Below are 13,270 nucleotides of genomic sequence, written 5' to 3'. Positions count from 1 at the left end.
TGCATCTATTTGAAAGACTGAGTGTAAACACACACAAAAAAATATGTGCTGGAATGTGCAGAAAATAGGTTTAAATATTAAACAAATTTCTTCCAGTCAGAATGTTGCATATAATAAAATTTTTGCTTGATGCATAAAGTCAAAAGATTAAAACTGATAAAACAAGTTTTAAAAAGAGACTTTTCCATTTGATTACATTTTGTATGATGGATTATGTAGAAAAAGTAGAATTGGGCTGAAAGATCTATCGCTTTATCACCTATTCAGGTTGTAAATCATGTTTTTAAAAAGTAACTAAGTAACTAAGTAATTAATTACTTTTGAAAATAAGAAATCAGTAAAGTAACGGGATTACTTTTTTGGAGAAGTAACCAGTAATTAGTTACTGATTACTTTTTTCAAGTAACTTGACCAACACTGCCCCCAACAGAGCCAAAATCGACAAGAAAAAAACATCATGTTTTAGCCAACCCACCTTTTGTCAGTCAGATTTTCCATTTACACCGTTAGTATAGTGAATATCTGCTAAATTTAAGATTAGATGCAAACAGCTTTATATCCCTACAACCTTGGAACCCAACACTGGTGCTGGAGTGAGTGAAGCTTCACTCAACAGTACTCCATTGTTTTTAATGGGTCCTTAAATTAGCATGAAATACTTGAAAGTTAAATTGGTAGTCTGTCGCTCATATGAATGATTTATTGGTAACATACAAGAAAGCACTTAAAATCATAATAATACAAGGATTCATTGTGTATAACCAGACGTCTGTGCTTCAGTAGATCAGGTGCATAACATCATCAGGAATTCAGATATTTAAATTTTATCTTTTATGCATTGCCAATGTCAGACTATGCACATTAACTGTGTTTCTGTTTTCCTTTCAATGTTCAATGATATGGCTTTTAATGCCCTTATTAGTGGTAACTGGTTAGTTCAGATTTTCTTTCAGACTACACCAGCATCATTCTAAGTTTTATCATGTTTCTGAAACTGCCCTTGTATTACTTTTTCATTTACAGTCCTTCTGTGGGACTCAGATCCAATCCAATTTCTTCCTGTGAGGTCAAGTTAGGTTTGTTGTAGAAAAGAATTAATGATTGTTTTAAAGGATGAGGAATTTTCCATCAAGAAATAAAATAACACAAGAGAGAAAAAATAAAATTAAACATGCCCATGTTGGAACTTTTTTCAGCTGCAGTTAATACGCCTTTGGTCTCTTGATGGAAGTATAATGCTGTAAGCTTGAGCCTTTAAATCTCTATTTTACCTTTAAATTTCATGTTCTGGCTGTTTCTGTGCGAAACAATACCTTATAAGGATCACAGAACATGACAAAAAATAAGGGAGCTGGCACAAATGTAGCAGAAGCCTAACCAGCAATGCACCACCTGGCAAACATATGTGATCTAAGCCTGCTAGAGTGCCCGTTTGTTCATGATATTACTGTGACTTCATATTGTGAGTCATAGGAAGTGGAAAAATGAAACCTTATTTGGACAGCAGGTCACTCTGTGTTGCTATACTCTAAACTTGAGAAAATCCCGAGGATTTTTAAGCAGGTCAGTTCAGGTCTGCCACATCAAGGAGACGAGAGACTGCTGAGAGATTACGATGCCTTGTGCCATTTGCAAACACGACAGCTATTTGGCAGCTTTGGGGGACGCTGCTCGTCTCACACTCAGATTGATCTTGTCATATGTAAATCAATGTCATTTGAGTTTTTAATTTAAATATGTTTCGGAATTTAGATTTTTTTTCCTTCATTGTCTTTCTGCATCTGGCTTTCACTGTTGGCTGTTGCTAAGATTGGACACATGGTGCTAATTAAGGATTGTTAAAGGAACATTGCATACATTTATAACGTGTCATTCAAATATAAAGATGCAGAGAATCTGAAACTCACAGGCTGCACACGTGCTGAAGACAGCTGTCAGTCACATCGACATGAAGCTGCTGGGCAGTGATACAGAAAAACATGTAGATACAGTCTGCTGTGTGTGTTGGTCTCTCTCTCCCTCTGTCTGACACACACACACACACACACACACACACACACACACACACACACACACACACACAGAACCAAGTCCTCCTTGTCTTTGTTTTGCACTCTAGAAAAACCATACACTACTGCCACTCCCTGGGCGTTAGTTTGAACTGCACTGTATTCGTCAGCAGTGTGGTCTCTCTGATCTCGGAGTATACAGTACAGATGTGTTTCTCTGTCAAGTAGCAGGATTTCATAACACGTTCAGCAAAACCTGAATTTTGAAGGAAAAGGGGAGGAAAAAAATCTGTCTTCACATTTCTCCTCTGGTTTCATTTCATTTCGTCAGAGAGCCCCATGAGGCGCACGCACATCTCGGATAAAGCTTGCTGACATTGAAATGTGATAGGAGTCTTTTATGTTGTTTTTATTGTTAGTTCACAGAGTTTTGCATTGCTCCTCAATCCATACTTCGCAGCTTTGTACTCCATCTCAGTGCCTGATCTAAATGCGAGCGACTGAGTACGCAGCATGTGTCGTACCTGACTGTTGATCCAGGGCTTCTGGTTGGGGAACATTCTGACTTGTGTGGTGGGCACAATATTTTCAACACAGGTGCTGATGTACCCAGTCACATAGCAGTTCTTCATAGTGGCTGCAGTTTGAAACACACCCCAGTCTGTTTGGGCAAAGCAGTCCTGCAGGATGCTCTCAGACTCTGGGGTCCACAGTTTAACAGGTCTGATGGATTGTTTCACTTTCTGCCTGTAAAGTATTCAAAGTAACTGCAGTTTAACCAGCAATTTAAACTGAAACAATATTTAAAAGACTGACAAAAACTCAGAAAAAACCCTACAAATTAGCCATATTTTGTTTCTTTATGTCTTGCGAATCATCTCACAACCATTCAAATTCATCTTGCAACCCCATGCACGGCCCAGTTATGAACCTGTGCTATTTTGGCAACTGCACATGTACTTTGAACTGTCTGTTGTCCCTCTTCAGCAAACCTGCCTTTGCACTTTAGAAACATTTGAACTTTGGCGAACTCAGAGTTAGTATTACGTCTGCAGAGCAGGGGGAAAAAAAGTTGTTCACAGAGAAAAAACCACAAAGATTTTACAGCGAGAATCTAAAATATTGTTGAAATTATTACGTAACTGCAGTGTGCTGTAAAATAAAAGCAGCCAGGGTGTACATGATGAGGTTACTTCAGCAGATTAATGGGGTCAGTCTTCTTTCCAGGTCTTCTATCATACCAAACTTACTTTGTTTTATACAGAAATGCCCAATAAAGTGAACAGTTGCTCGAGGCTACTGTAAGATTAAATTGATCTTGACAGTCTTTACAGCCAATGTGGTTTCAAACTTCAACAACATCACACTGTATGATGATGTATCACATACTTTTCTACTTATAGTTTTATTACAGTGTTTTGATACTTTAATTTATTGCATATTATGAGCTCAGTTTGAGTAAATGTATGTGTTATTGTTATAAAGGTGTCCTGAAAAGTCATCTCTTATAATCCATCTATACTCGAGCCCCACATAAAGCTCCTCTATCTCAGCCATTTATTAGAGATCCTCAGATAAATGAACTCTTCCTGCTTCATTTAGAGCTCGGGCACCTCAGCTCTGCTCATTGATTAGAGATGTGCTCAATAATTCAAAAAATAGCATTGGGAAAGAAGATGCTATTCATCATCAGTCAAGTCATTTGGGTGTTAGGCAATGACCCTTGCAGGCGCACCTGCTAAATCATTCGATGACATAATGAATGGGGTCATTTGTAACTGTATCATGCTGTGATTACCTATTCTTACAAAGGAGCCTTTTTGACCTCAATTCTGATTTAGTGAGTTTTGGTCTTGATACTCGAGAGCCTGAAAGTACACCGAGGAGAGTTTTAGAAGTTTTAGGAAAAAGTTTTAAGGACAAGTTTTTAGACGTGTGCTCAGAGCTGGAATGACAGAACCAACAACGCTAAACAAAAGATGGATTTAGCCCAGAAGTACCTTAAACCTGACCAGTAACCAACAGGAGGGGGGGGAATCGCCTAGTTTTATAGCAGTCTATAAGAAAATGACCCAAGGCTAACTTTCTCTTTGACCACAGCAAACACTTTCCTGATTAGGTTTACGGACTCGTTATGAATTCACTATGATCTTCATTTTGTACATTTATGGTCACATCAGTGTCCACAAGAACAATACATAAAGGTATACTTTGGAGCAGGCCAGCCTTGTGATCGAGCAGAACTATGATCAAACAGAATATCTCAGTTCCACAGTCCACGCTTCCATGACGGTGGCTGTGTCGGCCGTTTCCATGAAGTCTACAGCCTCAGCTTGACTCGAGGCTACAGACTTGGCTGCACGAATGTGGCTTGTGAGCTGATGGATGATGTGGAAATTGACCGTTTCATATGTGCATCTCTCATATGTCCAAATCTTTGAAATGATCCCAGAAAAACACAGTTTAAGCAACACTTTTTATTGGAGAAAGAATAGTAGGTTTTTGGTAAGTAAAGAAAATGAAAGCTACACATAAAGACAGCAACTATTTTTTTTAAAGGGGGGTCAATCCACAGAAAACACAATGGCTAAAGGTTCAAAATTACTATAGCACTTGAAACACTGCACAGTCAAAAGACAGATCTTGTTTGTACTGTAAGTGTAATTAATATCTTAAAGTGTGATTCAGGACTTCATTACAAGCTGATACCACAAAATATATATACATATATGTGTGTGCATGTACATAAGTTCCGTTTTTAATCCTCCATACTGTTTATCTACGTTACACAGCCACATACAAAATAACAGAAATGTGTCATACATGGGTATAAACTCTTGCAGAGTGCATAGTGGATGTGAATCATCCATCCGTCCATTCTCGTACACTTATCCAACTCAGGGTGCAGGGCGGCTGGAGCCTATCCCAGCTGGGAATCAAGATGAATGCTTTCATTTTTTCGTAAAATGGGTGTAACCTAGAAAATAATTATCTGTGACTGACTCCAGTTAAGTAGCTGTTTATCTCATTTTCCACAATTAATCAGTCGCGTGTTTTGAAATCGTCGGTTCATTTTTATTAATGTAACTCACAATATGGTGTAAATCTTATAGTTTGGAAAACTCTTTCTTTATATTTTGCTTTCGAGGATTTTTTAAGCCTCTTCACACTGACCTGTGAATCATTCAGCTCAAAGATGGACCAGTGCTGTGTCTACACACAACACAGCAAACAGCATTTCAGGATTCCTTTGTCATCTGTATTTATGAATATTTATCATTATGAAAATAGGAATTTCCTAAAATTACTAAAATATTTTTTAAAAATGTCACATTGTTATGTGTCATTAGATAAAAACCATGCAGAGAAAATTCCCCAGGATGCTGCATCAGGTGTTAGTTTGATGACGTTTGAGGCGTCTTCTTTTCTAATTTGATCACGATGCCCTTCTCTGGTCGTAGGATGAGCTCTCCAACCGGGCGGAGGTCTTCGCGTTTCTGACAGGCTTCGACTGTGAAGTTCCGCAAAATAGCCGCCAGCACCACCTTTTCTTCCATGAGTGCGAAACGCTGGCCTAAAGAAAATGACAGTAAAACAAACGAAGACGTGACGCACCTATTTGGAAACCTCACACAGCGAAGCGCGTATGGAGACTATAAATTTAAAAGTCCTTACCTATACAGTTGCGGAGTCCAGCTGAGAAGGGGACGTATGCATAGGCAGGCCTTCCCACCGAATTCTCCGGCAGAAAACGCTCAGGCCTGAACTCTTCGGGCTCGGGGAAGTACCGTGGATCACGGTGAAGAGAGTAGGTGATTATGATCGCGTTTGCGCCTTTAGGAACCTTGAAACCGTCTAAAAGTACGAAGAAAATATGACACCAAAAACAGGCAAAACCGATTACTCAGATGCATCTGTTACGTGGCCACGACAACAGAGGAAGACTGGCTTCCCTTTTTGTGAAGAGGTATCAGCACCGTCTTGTGTTTGGGGTCAATGAGCCATTTGTTTCAGGTGCCAACGATCTAATCTTTAACTCACTGATATAGCAGTCTTCACCGAGGCTACGAGCAAAGAAAGGCACAGAGGGAAACAGCCTCAGAGCCTCCTTGATCACACACTCCAGGTACTTGAGCTTCTTCAGGTCCTCAGTGCTGGTGGGCCGGGAAGATGTACCTTTGAACATTAAACAGCACCACAGCACAGATTAGACATACAGTGATACTTAACCTGCCTCAGTAGGTAAAAGTGCAACAGTACATCCTAAAATTCACCTGTAAATAGGACAGCACTCAAGATCTGTAACTCTCTATAGAGCAATAATTGTTATCAACCTTGTGACTGTAAATCAACAATCATTAACATAACAAATTAATTATATAACCAGGTGTGGTAAGGTAATCTAATAGCTCAGACACAACAGGATAAAAATAGGATAGTAACCTCTTTGCAAATATGGTGAGGTTACAAGGATTTTGGTAACTTTTTGCACTTTTAACAACCAATTGCACGTACTTGCAGTGGCCAGCTATCTCAGAACAACCACTTTTGATTCCAAGTCATTGCACAGGTCACATGGTGGGAGTCGACCTGTCTCCAAATAACTGTGATCCGAATCAGCCCATATGGGCTGGTGAAGGTTTGCAGACATTTGTGGCCAAATTTATAAATGCAGACAGATCACGAGGACATTGCAATCAATCTGGATCAGTCAGTGCAACTCATCTGCGGTGCAACTCTTTGCAATCGGTGATTTCACTCAACTGGATACCAGTTGTTTGCGTTCTTGTTATAGTCCTGTATAAAAAGCTGCATCTATGTCGGTAGTTAAATCGGAATTTTTAAATTCTTTTTTAGATCTATGCAGTTCTTTCTGTAATCTGAATATAAGTGGTTGATGTCAGTTTCTGTTTAATATTCATTTCTGTGTATGTACATTTGGGTGATTCACTGCAGTAAATTGCTGTACTATCATAAACACATTGAAAGTTATCGCTAACTTGCCCCCATTCAATCACAATCACAGTGATAGCAGACTGACTCCATGTTATTGCTGTTTTATCACCATCTTAATGCACCGCAGTCAACCTGAAGACAGCAACTGACCCTGGTCCCCGTCTTCAAAGCAACCATTTCAAAGACAAAAAGGTTATAAGTTCACTGCACATGGCTACAAAAGTCATGCCACGGTCTCCAATCACTGCTTCCCCAGGTGTGGCTGTAGCATAGGGTTTACATTGGAAATATAAGTGATGACCATATGGCAAAATTATCCTTCTCTACTTGTGGACAAATTAGCCTGGTTGCCTATGGTTACAAGGCCATCGGTAAAGAAAGTTATTATGCTGCACTTTTTGTCTGTGTATTCTGGCGGGTATGTTCACAGCTCTTATCCCTGAAAAAGCTCCCCGTGCCTTACAAAGAACAAATGAGTTTGAACAAAGATGAGTCAAAAAGCCCTCAGGCAGGAACAAAACAACACCATTAAAGTGGTAGAGCCTGTTATTATTACCGAACACCTCCTGTAGCTCTTGTTGAACTTTCTTGTGCACCTCAGGGTGCGAGCCCAGCAGGTGGAGAGCCCAATTCATAGCGGCGGCTGTAGTATCATGGCCCTGCAAATAAAGAGAGTTAATTAGAGACTTTTTTAAAGACCCTTTATTGAAACAGGATATGTGGATTATTCTCCCAGAAGAGGCTCACATCATTATCTCAGAAAGTAAATCCTTTATTGGCACAAAGTGCAGTTTTTTGGGTAATATAAATGTATTAATAAGAGCAGCCTTAAGTATTCCTTTTCATTGCTTAACCACCAACCCGAAACATAAAGGTGTCCACTTCCTCCTGGATGTCCTCATGGCTCATCTTGCTGCCGTCTTCATAGGTGGTGCTCAGGAGCATGTCCAGAAATGCCCGTCGTTTCCTCTTGCCTTGGTCGTTTTCGCTGTCTGACTCGTTGCAGGACATGTTCTCAGCTCTTTCATGGATCACCTGAAAATAAATGGGAAGAGAAGAAGAGATGCTTCTTCTGAACAATTTCATGATTTCTGCATGATCGCGCAACGTGGAAAAGCGACCCGCTCCGTTACTCACTTTGTAGGTAAAGGAGTGGAGGACCTTGAGTGTTTTGTCGTGGTCGCGGCCTTCACTAAAGTAAGTGTAAATGAAGTCAGGCCATAACCAAGGTGACCGCTGTCTGCGACTGACAATGTCGCTCATTCTGAGAATAAAGAGAAAGACAGCAGATTAGATCTTTTTCTTCTACTATAATTTGCATTAGAATGATAAAAGCAGTAACTCACCTGTACACGCTCCTAACATACTCCGAATCAGAGTTACTCTGTGCATAAATTTTCTTTCCCATTGCAGTTTCTGTCAAGAAATTAAGGGTATATAAATATAAAACGCCCTTTTTCTAATTATTTATTTTGTATACCTGCATTTGTTAAGCACAAAAAGGGTCAAAGGTTTATCCAACTCAAAGGGTTGACAACTTAAAGGAAAAACCTTTACAGTTCAACCCCTACAGTAAAGGGATCTGGTGTCTCCGTTATGTCGTTGCAGATATTTCACTGGATTGGATTCGCCTTCCACCTTATAGAGAAAAATGAATCTAGAGTTGTTCTGGGAGATCACCGTCATCATTTGACGACTGGACTCGTCTCTTCCAGAATGACATAATGCATGAGGGCTCAAAAAATGCGACCGAGACCCACTCATCATTTCAACCCAATTAGACTGCATGAGTGGATGAATGGTCTCACTGCTAATCCCTACCATTACCAATTCTAATGAGAGAATATGTTTTGGAAGGAGAAACCATGCCATGCTGAATCTGCTCTGTTCTGGATGCGTATCACCTTAACGCAGGGTTTTCCTTTAAGTTGTCCCAGATTTGCACATTCTGCTTACCGCAGATAATATCGAGAGCACAGAGGGTGATGAGACTGAAGCAGTTGAATGGACCCTTCCCTGCGTGGTTTTCCAACTTCTCCACCAGAATCTCAGCCTGCTCGTTCATCACTTCCAAGAAGTCCTCCAGGATGGAGAAGTGAAAGGTGGGCGTCAGCATCTTCCTCCGCTGACGCCACTTGGTCCCAGTGCTGATCAAAGATAAGAAGGCGTTATGCACTTTATATTATTTCATTTGCAATAATAATGCTGTAGATAGGAGCTTCTTTTTGTTTTGTGCATAGTCTTAGCTCAAGTTTTGATATATGAACGATCTAAATCTTTTGATCTTTCCTGATGGACAGATGGGATGTTTGCTATGCCACAGTTATACCTAGTAAGCAGACCAGTTCCCAGCCAAGGATGCAGAAACTTGTATGCAAAAGCTTTCTCCATGTGAATGCTGTTAGCCAGAACCGGCTTAAAGAAAAAGTAGACAGAAACATGTCATGAGTAATATTTGAGGCAAAAAGTTGTTTACTTAAAGAAATCTTCAGTGCACAATCGAGCATGCTATGTTCCAACAGTCCCTGTCGTCACAGGGGGAAAGAAATGATTCACTCAGACTGACCCTGCAAGCATCCACCTTAGTCCATTATCTTATCTAGATGTATGATGAAAACAAGTTACACATACAGTTTAGGTGGGACATATTGTAACTTCTTTAAGGAACATGAGGAATTTGTGCTAAGAGGAGTAACTGGCTTCAGCTTAATGTTTGAGTGGTGGGTGGCAGGAATTCTGTATCCTGCACTGTATAAAAGTGCAAAGACATCCTAAGATGTCATCACAGACTGCTTAGCTGATCTCAAAGACTTCAACGGGATCTCATCCAATCCATCTGTAACGACAGTGCAGCTTCCACTTCAGTGACATGTGTGGTTTGTTTACCTGCTTCGCTGAACGGGGATGGAAATTGTCCATAGGCTTACTCATCACAGGCATATTTACAGTATAAGACGTGCTGCATCCACTCTGTATTTTGGATAGGTGTCAGTCCGCTTACCTCAACCGTCTCAGCGTGATACAGAACCACAAAGGGGACCGGCCCGACCCAGAGTTTAAACAGCGGCTTATCTCGGAACTCCCAGGTAAAATCCTGAATTTGACGAAAGAAGTCTTAAAGAGAAAAATAAAGATGTTGGGTACAAAAATCACGAGAAACTCAATGTGCTTCATCACTTTGAGTACTTTAAATGAACACGTTGCTTGCTTGCTTACCGCCCGCATTGTTTTTGAACTGCAGAGCATTCCCAATGAAGGGGTAAGTGGTTCCCAGCTCAGGGATCGGCTTCATCTCAAACCATTTGTGCAGGTAATCGCTCAGCAGCTTGTAGGTTAAGTAGGTCAGAAAAGCAACAAAGATGCTAACTCCGAGTAAAGTTGTGCTGTAACTGCCAATTAAAACTGCCATTTTTCATGCCGTGTGTGTGCTCAGCCTGTGTGTGCTGAAATGTCGGTGCCAGGCTGTCCTTAAAAGCTCTGTGACATGTTTTTGCCCTGCCTTTTACTCCTCCTCTCCTCTACTGTCCTGTAGTGGGTAAAGGGGACCCCTGGTCTTACATTGCCATCTATTGCCCAGGAGGAGAGGAGGATGTGTGAGGGACTTCATAGAAAGTTTATTAAATTGACATTTATAGCATGAGATAACAGGTAAATGTACATTTTCAAATATGAAAAACGTGCTCTCTGCTGGCACGAATAACCCGTGTTAATTATTTACTGCGTGATCAAGAACTTTGTCCGATTTATTATCTCCGTGTATTTATCCACATTAACAGTTCGTGTCCTACCTGCCTGGTTAATAAGTGACAGTCTTATCTGTGATTGCCTTGTGTTTTTTTTTCTTTTTATGTCATCATAGCTCTTCAGCTTTGCACGCTAATTACCTTTAGCAATGGAAGGAGTGAGCCTGTAATATCTCAGCCAGGATTTCTGCTGCCCAGGCCCCACAGCTACTGAAAGGACTTACACTCCTTTACTAGAGAGCCCTGCTTTAAAATATGTGGTCTGCCAGTCTCCTTAATGTTAATGCATCCACATTAATAAGCATTGATATCTTCCCTGATGCTGGCTTTTGAACTGTGAGCTGATAACAAGGAAGGAAGGTCTCTGTTTTGACAAGGTGGTGCCCGAGGTTTCCAAAAAGGATTTGAAAATCACAGATTTTACGACAGGAGAGTTTTTAACTTTTCCTCAGTCGATTAAAACTGGAGATTTTGCTAGTAGTGGCTTTGACTCGTGCAGAGAATTCTCTGAATCTTTTAATAATATCATGTGTCTAAGTGATGAATTCTTAGATAAACCCTCCCAAGAAAGCCTGAACCATTGTGGGAATGTGATTTGTTTTCAGTAATTTCCAGACATTGTAGTCTACAAAGACTGTAAAAATGTCACTTTTAGAAACGAACATCCTTAAGACAATTTGTTCAGCCAGAATGTTTTGAAAAAGTATTTGTTGGAAAATAAGCATGCCATTTAAATATTGACTGATAATAAGGTAAAAATAATTTTGGTAGTTTTTACGGTAAAACATTTCCGCTGGTAAAAAAAAACAAAAACCTAGGTAAAGACAGTGCACCTTAAAAACATTGCCTGAGTGGCTGGAAATATACTGCAAATTAGAACAACTTCGTAGCTTGCTTTTTACTCCTTAGTACAAAATGTAATACTGAGCTTTAGCCACTAGATGTTCGATGTCAACTTCTTCTTTTTTGTTTGTTTTTTCCATATTACCCTCTGCATTGGCATACAATATAAAATAGGACTAGACTGGAAACAACAATAAAGGAGGATGTTACGAATGAGCAAGCAATAAATCTGTGAATTCCACGATTTTTATATTATTAATAAAACGTTTAATATTTTTATTTAAAATATTTATGCGGTTTTATTGCATTTATTATGCAAAAATACAACTCTTGCAGTCAGTCTCGTGCAATCAGTAGCGGTTTTTGATACGGTCGACATGGGCGGTTGCCCGGGGCGGCATCACGGGCATCGGCAAAAAAAATAAAAATAAAAAATTGCTCGTACTCATGCTGCCCCGACATCAGCCAGCGCACATTGGGAATGGCATAGGCACCGATCGGTTTTCTATCGCCCATTTGCTGGGAGTAAGGACGCCCTCCGTTTGCCAGGTGCGCCTGCTGCTTGCGGCACAGGGAGGAGAGGGCGGGGCGGCGACGGATTCACTGGTGGCTGGAGCGGCATCTAATAACCAACTCGCAAAATAAAAACAAACCAACAAACACGAAAACACCAGACATCATGATACAGAGTTATAATTTGCGCCGATGTTTTTTCGAAATTCTATACGTGAAAAGTGAGCGCGAGAGCCCTCAGTGCGCCTGCTTGCTGCTGAAGTCAAAGTAAACTTTATTGTCATCTCCGCTACATACAGTCCAGTGTAGAGAGAGACGAGACGACGAGGCTCCAGTTACAGCAGTGCAAGTAAACAAACAATAAATATAAGAAGAGTAAGAAAATGAATATACACTTTAGGACAAGGGGTAAAGGGATCAATAACAATTTAAAATTTATAATTTACAGTTTGATGATTTAAAGTACACACAACCCTTCAAAGGGGGAGGGGGGCCGGCTGCTTCCAGATAGAGCACATTTCATTCATAATGATGTAAATCCAAGCCCATTATGTATTCATGATTTGAATCCTGGGTTGTGTGAAATCCCAGAAATAAACCTTAGACAAAGTGAATCTGTGAACTAAGGTGTAGGTCTATTAGGTTATGTTGTGGCGATCCTGGAGTTGGGGGATTTGTGTTCATACTGGAGTGCAAAATCAAAACCAATGTAAGATGGGGCAAGGATACCTAGACCCCGGGGCTTAGAGTACGCTTGGGGAGTGTGATCGTGTGTACAGTGTCTCTTTATGTCTGTCTCCACGTTGGGTGAGTGTTGAGTAAGTGCATATGAGAGCATGAGGGTGGGAATGGATGTTTGTATCTGTGTGTGCCTGTTTGTCTGTGTCCATATGTCAGGTTGGGTATCAGACGCCACCTCTCTGGGGACATCTCAGGCCCTCCAAGGTCTGGAGGCCTATCTCCCCCCACAACTTCCCCTGCCAGTGACAGACGCCCTCAGACACCGGTGCGTTGGTGGGTCTTGGATGAGCGTCCAGGTACACACCGGCTCACTCCTTGGTGGCTGCTTATCGGGGCCTGGAGCCTGGGGCTCGCTCGGGCCACTTCGGGGGTGGGGTGCCCTCGGCCTGGGGCTCGGTCACTCTGGTGCAGCTGGCTGCCGGTGGAGCTCCCGGGCATGTCACTGCAACCCCCCTGGCTTCTGCT

The 13,270-nt window shown here is 41.0% G+C and overlaps 1 protein-coding gene across 1 annotated transcript; it reads right to left on the bottom strand.

Moving 5' to 3' along the window:
- Positions 1 to 4,471: 4,471 nt before the first annotated feature.
- Positions 4,472 to 10,451, bottom strand: cyp4v2a (cytochrome P450, family 4, subfamily V, member 2a). The gene is made up of 11 exons (XM_085276437.1): positions 10,182 to 10,451; positions 9,967 to 10,079; positions 9,295 to 9,380; positions 8,922 to 9,112; positions 8,312 to 8,381; positions 8,103 to 8,229; positions 7,827 to 8,000; positions 7,522 to 7,624; positions 6,051 to 6,185; positions 5,685 to 5,864; positions 4,472 to 5,583 (listed from the first exon to the last, which is right to left on the bottom strand). Exons 1-11 carry the CDS (start codon positions 10,372 to 10,374, stop codon positions 5,405 to 5,407), a joined length of 1,551 nt encoding a protein of 516 aa, XP_085132563.1. The 5' UTR covers positions 10,375 to 10,451; the 3' UTR covers positions 4,472 to 5,404.
- Positions 10,452 to 13,270: the final 2,819 nt, after the last annotated feature.

This window comes from Mchenga conophoros, linkage group LG6 (assembly GCF_057382185.1).
Source record: "Mchenga conophoros isolate Kocher_MC1m ecotype Shallow Benthic linkage group LG6, M_conophoros_male_GT1.1, whole genome shotgun sequence".
Lineage (NCBI taxonomy): Eukaryota > Metazoa > Chordata > Actinopteri > Cichliformes > Cichlidae > Mchenga > Mchenga conophoros.
This window is presented reverse-complemented; position numbering and strand designations above follow the sequence as displayed.